Source organism: Nanorana parkeri, unplaced genomic scaffold, assembly GCF_000935625.1.
Source record: "Nanorana parkeri isolate BGI_ZX_2015 unplaced genomic scaffold, ASM93562v1 scaffold182, whole genome shotgun sequence".
NCBI classification, from domain to species: domain Eukaryota; kingdom Metazoa; phylum Chordata; class Amphibia; order Anura; family Dicroglossidae; genus Nanorana; species Nanorana parkeri.
In genome coordinates, this window is record NW_017306450.1 from 597,699 (window position 1) to 605,851 (window position 8,153).

Sequence of the window (8,153 nt, forward strand, 5' to 3'; positions counted from 1 at the left end):
CCTACTGGTAGTCATGTTATGGATAACAAAAAGAACAAGTGCCAAGAGAAACTAAAAAAAAAACGAGAACATACAGACTAAATACATAAGAATCACACTTCTTGTGACATTTAAATCAAAAATTATTATTATTGAAATACACGCTATTAAAGGATTTTTTTAAATGTAAGATTTCATAGTTACAAATGTATTGACATTCAAATAATGTTGTTTTACTATAACAACGCAGAATAAGTAAATTCTGCATCCTAAGTTAAAAAGTTGTATGATGTATGTGAGCAGAGGAAAATAACAAGTCAGACATGATAAGAATTCTTATTTTTGCATGAGCAGGCTCTTCATCAAAGCGTGTAATCTCAAAAGGCAAAACTATCAGTATGATAAAATATTGATGGTATCTACTATTCCTGTTGCTGCTTGGTTGTTACATTTATTAAAAGACAAAACTTTAATGAGTAGAGTGAAATTGAATTTGCTTGCATTTGCTGCCATTGTTTGCATTAGATTTATCAATAGGATACACATTTAGTAAATCGGTAACACAGTTAACCCTACATAAAAGCAAACCGATAGTAATATATGATGCAATATTTTCATATTTTCCGGTTCAATATATGTCAAAAGTTAAAATATGTTCTCTGTAAAAATAATGCAAAATACAGGATGGTATACGGGCATATCATTTCATATTTATATATTTTTAGGCTTCATTGGTTGGATCTGTGATTTCTTTATTTTTCCAGTTAAATGCTGCATTTTATTATTTCAAATGTGTTTTTTTGTACTCTTCATACATTAAATAACCTGGGATCATTATTATTAAAAGAAAATGCTTCATTACCATTATATGCCTAAAAATATTTACTGTGCTGTTTGAGAATAATGCATAACTGATGCAGTAAGTGCTCATTTGTAATCACTGTTTACTGCTTGTTAATACTTCACAGATACAGAGCTATAGTGAAGCCTTTGGAGCTGCAATCATCAGATGCAGTATTGAAGACATGCGGTAAAGCTGCTTGTGTTTGGATAATTTCCATGTTACTGGCGACTCCAGAAGCAGTGTTCTCAGATCTGTATGAATTCAGCAGCCCAGACAACAACTCATCCTTTCAAGCTTGTGCCCCGTACCCTGTCTCTGAAAAAATATTACAAGAGGCTCATTCCTTGATGTGCTTCCTGGTGTTTTACATCGTACCGCTGTCAATCATTTCTGCCTACTATTTCCTCATCGCTAAAACACTCTACAAGAGCACATTTAACATGCCAGCTGAGGAGCACACTCATGCACGCAAGCAGGTTTGTTACTTTGATGACAACAATGTTTTTGAAAGTGTGGAATATGTACAAAGTATTTCCCAAAGTGGGGGAGGTATTCAACTGGAGGGACACATTTTTTCTTAAAGTGGACCTTTACCCATATCTGTAAAATAACAACAAACACACCTTTAGTAATGACAATCTACAAACACATACTTCTAGAAAATTGCCAGCTTTGTATTCTTTGCATACCTTATTTCTCTTTTTTTTCCCCCAGTCTTGACAGTGGCCATGTTAACTAAGGGCACTGGCTTTACTAGCTCTCCGTGTGACCACGTGTGACGTGTGACCATGCACATCATTTTAGGGGAGGAAAAATGCCTTTCCCTGAGATCTCATTAGATTACAGATGAGATTTCCCAGCAATGCTCTACTGATGTAATCTTCCCAGGATGCAACACTTTGACACATTACATCATTTGTTCCAGAACTGGACCAGGAAGTAGATGAACTCTATTTGTAAGGAAATTAAAAACAAGTTTGTTTAACTAATGAATGTAACATTATATTAAATCAGCATACAGAGCTGCATGTTGATTTGATTTTTAGTAAAAGGGGGCAAAGGTCCACTTTAAACTGACAATAAACTTAGGAGATAAATCTTAAAAATGCATTCAAGTTCCTTAACTATTATCAATACTGGACCACCATTTGTGTATCACTCGGCTGTAGATCCTCAAATCATCTCTGAATTCACGCTGACACTGTATTTTCATCTGGAGGGTGACTACTTTTGTTCCCCATGGTCCCTGTGTGTGTTGTAAAGTACTGCTCCAAGTTCACTCCTGTGATGGACTACAATCTCAAAACAAATGAGTAAACTAAACCTGAGATTATAGTGCATCATGGAGCGACCTTGGAGCGGTGGCTACTTTACAACACACACAAGGACCATGGGGAACAAAAGCAGCCACCCTCCAGAAGGACGGACAGTGTCAACACCAATTCAGAGATGATTTGAGGATGTACAGCTGAGTGAAATACAAATAAGGTGCAGTATTGTTAATATTTAAGGTATTTAAATGCATTTTTAAGATTTAACTCCTGCGTTTAGTGTCATTTTAAGGTAGTACTCAGTTCAGGTAAAACTGACACTTCATTATAGAATGGGTATTGGCAAGCTGACCCACATGCTGACTTCTAATAACTTCCATGAATTCTAGAGGTTAAATACATGTAATTGCACCAAAATCCCCAGTTTCGCCCAAGTTATTTCACCATTACAATGCTAAGAGGGTTATTCACAAAGCTGCCGAAGGCAGCCGAGTGAACGACCGACCCGAAGTGATGTGAGCCGAATGCTGTTCGGCTATTCACTTCAGGCTTGTACGGCTGATTTCAGCTGTACAATGGCTGAAATCAGCCATACATCGGATTGCTTCGGTTCGGCCGAACATGCTCAGCATGTTCGGCTGAGCCGAAGTGCAGAAGGAGTTCGACTCAGCTGATCTAACATCTGTATCGGCTGAGCCGAAACTCCGGCAGGCTACCGGCTGCCGTTCGGCCTATTCTCATAGGGGGCGAATGGCAGTGAGTGAATAGCGGCATTCAGCTCGGCTATTCTGCTCGATACCTCCGTGGAACCGAGCAGAAAAGAAAAACAGTGCAAAAAGTAGAAAAAAAAGTTGATTTTTTTTAAAAAGTAAATAAATGATAAATCTTAAAAAATAAATAAAGATTTTTTTTTAAAGTAAAAAAATAAGGACCATTAAAAAAAGAAAAGAAAAAACTAAATATCGTTGAAAAAATAAAAAATAAAAGATCATTGAAAACAGAAAACGAGAAATATAAAAAAAGGAAACAATTGGGCGGAGCTAGCAGTGATAGCTAGCTCCGCCCAACTGTTTCCTATTGGCTGGGACCTGCTAGAGCTTTGTGAATAACCCTCTAAGTGATAGTTGTATTCTTCCTTGCCGGATTTTTCATGACAAATAATAAAAAAAGTCCAAAAAACAGATTAATACACAGTAACATGACATATTTATGAACTGTTTTTGCTACAAAAGAATTTGTAAATTTGCACACCCAATGACTTGGTATCCCCACTTCTGCAGAGTAATCTTCCTGGGTTTGCAGTATGGTGAAGGTGTGTAAATAAAAAAACCAAATAATTCAGTAGCTGGTAAAACACAAAACATATACATTTATCTGAGTTTTTAGATGTATGAAAGGAATTTTACGTTAAGGAATGCAGATGCAAGACAGTAACATCTTCACTATGGCCTAATATTGTCCTACTGTTGTAGGACAATGCAGAAAATAAATCAACTGCAGGAAACGTGTACTAATTTGGTAGTTGACTTTTCACCCCAAAAGGCAGTAAGCCCCTACTAAACTTGACTGTTACCTTCAGAATCAGGGGTGAGGACACTGGGGGGGTCTAGTTATAATTCACATGGTTGTTCGCCATGAGAATATTTGTGAATGTTTGCTGTGTGTGAATTTGCCAAAATGAATGTTCTTTAGTTTTCATGTAATATTGCTTATGGCCACTGGATGGAACTAAAGGAGCATAGGAAATAAGTCATTATTTTCTTTAATCCTCAGCACCATCTCCTGGCCATAATGCAATATCACCAGATAAAAACCCTCTAAAAATGCATTTCATTGTAAAGAAAAAAATTAAAGAACATTTGCTTTGGCATGTATTCAAGCAGAACAATCATTCACATGCTTTCTTAGGGTGAATGGCAACTACAGTCCTTTCTCAGCCCACTGATATTATTCAGAACAGAAGACTGTACAGCAGTGCTGAGAACCTTGGTACATATAGTGAGCCTCACGTGTGGCCCACTAACAAACGTTGGATCCAGCACTAGAGCAAGCTAAAGTTTATTTCCACTTTTACAGTCAAATTTGAGAAACCGCCACTTTATGTTCATGTGTTCCAATTCACACAGCAGATCTAAAAGTACATGTTGGTAAATATCTGTAAAATATAGGTCAATGTAACTGGACATGCAGTATTTTTCTTGAAGACGTGTCACTGGTCATCCAACCAGCTTTCTCAATTCAGAATGACTTGTACCAAAATTCTCTGGGAATAAATATGGTGAATGTTGCTCCAATCTACATAATCTGTTAATCGCTACCTGTCACCACCTACGGCGTCGAGAGGAAGAACCCCAACTGCGGAACTTGGATGCACTGGTCTCCCACGCTGGATTAATGGGGCAATCAGTCTGGAACTCCTGGCGTCACTCTCAATCTAGTGCGGAGAGTTAGGAGTTGCTGACATCATGGGCCCGTATTTTGAAGGTGGTAAACTCGGTACACTTAATGAGTAGAGGGGAAGTATTACTTGATACCTCGCAGTGGATTGGTTAATGGCATACACAGCTCAGCAGTTAAAGCAGAATTGATACCCCCTAAGTTATGAGCACAATGTTCTCTGAAGTACGCACGGCAGAGCCCAATATCAAATAAAGCTACAGTCCACAGTAGTGATAACGCAAGTGCTAGGTTAGACTTATAGATTGTATCAATTGCAGTATAGGTATCAATGCTAGGATCATATATTCATTGCATATGAATAACATGTGGGTTTTCCATAACATAGTAGGGTACTTGCGGTTCCCAGTGGGGAAAAGAAGCAGTGGGTCCAAGGTGTGTGGAACGTCTGGCTGGAGGTGAGTAGTCCAGGCAGGGTTTGATGCAGGCTGGAGGATGAGTCCTCTGCAGGAGGCAGTGGGTCCCAGGTGTGTCAAACGTCCGTCCGGAGGTGAGTAGTCCAGGCAGGGTTTAATGCAGGTTGGAGGATGAGTCCTCTGCAGGGGTTACCGGCGTTCAGGGGTAGCAGGTGTGAGATCCAGAATAAGGGAACACCTTGCTATACCCCCAGAACCGGTTTTTAAAGCATTCGCGGAAGTACGGGTGGGAGGAGCCTCGCGCCGCTCACAGCACTTCCGCGTTCCACCGTGAAGCGCAGCGACGCCGCAGTTAGACGTCACTGCTCCGGCGTCGGCTGCACTCCACGCCGGAACGCACCGGCGATTCATCACACTACCAGGAGTTGATTGCATTTGCATAATTGGAGCTAGGAGGTGTTATTAACCTGTTTGTAAATATTTCTTACCCTTTTAGCTGTTTCTTTGGAGCAGGATTATACATAGGACTCCACAGACACATTCTAGTAGTTAGATTAGATACCAGTGAGCAGATAAGGGACAGACCGAGGGCATCAACATATAATGACTTGAGATCTTGAACTCTTTGTTAGGACAGACAGCCCTGCTCATCTAGTTTACAAGTAATAATAAAACCTGCCAGCAGAGTTACAGACACGGTTATTTAAGGCAAATACAACAGGCGGAACTAAGTAGGAATTTTCAATCCTGGATTTTTTTCAGCAAAGAGCAATTTTAAAAGGGAAGTCTCCATTTGTGTTTAAGTTATGCTATGTGAATGGGAACATGTAACAAATGTAAAGTAGGTGTTATCCTATTTTGGCTGCAGAAGTGGAAATTGACTTTAAGTCCTACACATCAACTATCAAAGAAAGGTCTGTAGACATGCTGCAATCATTTTTCTAAAATGTTTGGTGGGTAGGTATCCTATATGTAGAGATAAATGATTTTAGCCTGTGAGGCCACCATAATAGCCTCTCGCATCATTAAAGTGATTGACTATAGGAAAACCATGCCAGCTCAAGAGGACATGTATGTACACTTCTCTCAGGCTGGGGGTACATGTGTGATTTCTTGTAGGTCATTGACAACACTAAGATATTTTGAGATTGATCTCTTTGTATCATAATACTTTTAATGCTGCTATACAAGAGATTTTCTATTAGTATAATGGAGTAACCGATCTCCAATGATTGTATAGGGCCACAATTTAATTGTGTGGCAGACTCTTTTAGCAACTAATCCCCTTTCTCATCCTCCATAGACCTAAATAAGAGTAGGAGATGAATTGCTCGACAAATGCTCATCTAAGGCAGAGCTCCAGGCACGTAACTAAACACGCATATGAAATGCATACAAAGAATTTGTGTTTCTGCAGCACAACTGATTGGCTCCTTGTGCTGCTTCATCCTGTCCCAGTCTGAGCTCTGCAACATGGGGAATGCAAAAGGCTGATATCGAGTTAAATCAATATTCTTAAACTGGTCACATTTTAAAATATTTTTTATCATATATAAATGAATACAGAGATGCATTATTCTGTGTTATTTATATCTGCCAGGAGTTCGTCTTCAAGAGATTCCTGGGGGATTTTTTTCACTTTTACCCCCTTTTACCCTGAGGCACTGAACCTCTAACAATTTACCAAAATCCCCTACAATGGTCCTGAATTATGATTTTTGCACTAGGATATTCTAATTGGGAGGATACCACCTTTATGTTATCAGAAACTACACTAGTTTTGCTTCGGCTTTGAAATAAATATTTTTTTTCTTTCTTCTATTCTAGATTGAATCCCGAAAAAGAGTGGCAAAAACAGTACTCGTGTTTGTTGCTCTGTTTGCTTTCTGCTGGCTGCCTAACCATATCCTTTACTTGTATCGATCCTTCACCTACGACACTACAGTAAATTCCTCTGTGCTCCACCTCTCTGCCACCATTTTTGCCCGTATATTGGCATTCAGCAATTCCTGTGTGAACCCCTTTGCTCTGTACTGGCTCAGCAGAAGCTTTAGGCAGCATTTCAAAAAACAGATATACTGCTGCAAGATGCCTCCGCCACCCACCCATCCAAGCCCAACTCACAGCAGCACTACTGGAATCACAGCCATTAAAGGAAACATGCAGGTGTCTGAAATAAGCATTGGCCTATTAGGAGCCTATGACATGAAGAGAGAAACTGACATTGTTTAGTTATGTTAGAAAAGGAAAGAACTGACAAAAAGAGACTAGCTATATGTTCTTTATATGCAATGTCACTCGTGTTAATGGAAACCAGCAGCTGCTTTGCCACCCCTTCCTCAATAAAGATGACTCAAAAGAAACCAGCCACAATATTCCTATACTGCTGCAAGTGCCAACACACAGAAATGCTCAAAGCAGCATCAAATTCTCAAAGTGGTTCTAGATAGAGATGCTCATGTGAAGGACATCCATGACATGAGCTTGTGGAAATTGCTATAGAGAATGAGAGAAGGTTTACTGGAAAGGTGATAGTGTGGAGTTTACAAGCCATGTTTATGAAATATTGGTATCACAATTGGACTACTTTCTGCACAGTTCCAATAATCTAAAAAAAGACTTTGTACAGGCAAAACTGGGCAAGGTGTTGACTGGAATTTGTTTGCAAAGGTTTGGACAATGATGGAAGTTGAAGGCTTTTTTGTTCCCAGAAACATGGTGCACCATTGCAAGTGATCTTTGTTTTCCTACAGTACATGTAAACTGTGACGTTACCCTTCAAATAAACATTTAACCTCTTGCCGTCCGCCCGTAGTAGAAAAACGGACGGACGGCACTGCTGCATTGGCGGGTTGCCGTCGCCAGACGGCATTTTTTTTTCTGCTCGCGCGCGCCCCCTAGCGGGCACGCACAGGCAGAAAAGACCCGTCCAATGACCCTTAATATTTACTTACTTTAGAAACTCAATGAAGATATGGAATATTTGGGGGTTAACAACCATTAAGAAAGGTTATCTATTAATGTCCCTTATATGCATTTTAGGGGTAAGTACAGTCTTACGTTAAGATATACTCCTCCTTGCCCTCACTATGTAGACAGGCAAGGCCAATATACTCTATGGGAACATTAAGTGCATGTGTGGTAGTCAAGAGAATGCCAGATAGGCTACCAGCAGTATAGAACCGCCGTATGGATCTGAGGTCTGTTTTTCTTTCACTACTTTGATGGGGGGGGGGGGGGGAATTT

At 39.7% G+C, this 8,153-nt stretch overlaps 1 protein-coding gene across 1 annotated transcript in view; it reads left to right on the forward strand.

Annotated features, from left to right (window-relative positions):
- BRS3 (bombesin receptor subtype 3) overlaps nt 1-7,163 on the forward strand; it is an 8,533-nt gene extending 1,370 nt beyond the window's left edge. Inside the window, exons 2-3 of the mRNA XM_018555053.1 lie at nt 948-1,299; nt 6,735-7,163. Of these exons, the coding sequence (XP_018410555.1) occupies nt 948-1,299; nt 6,735-7,139 (757 nt within the window). The 3' untranslated portion in view covers nt 7,140-7,163. The remainder of the gene's footprint in view (nt 1-947; nt 1,300-6,734) is intronic.
- The last annotated feature ends 990 nt before the right edge of the window (nt 7,164-8,153 follow it).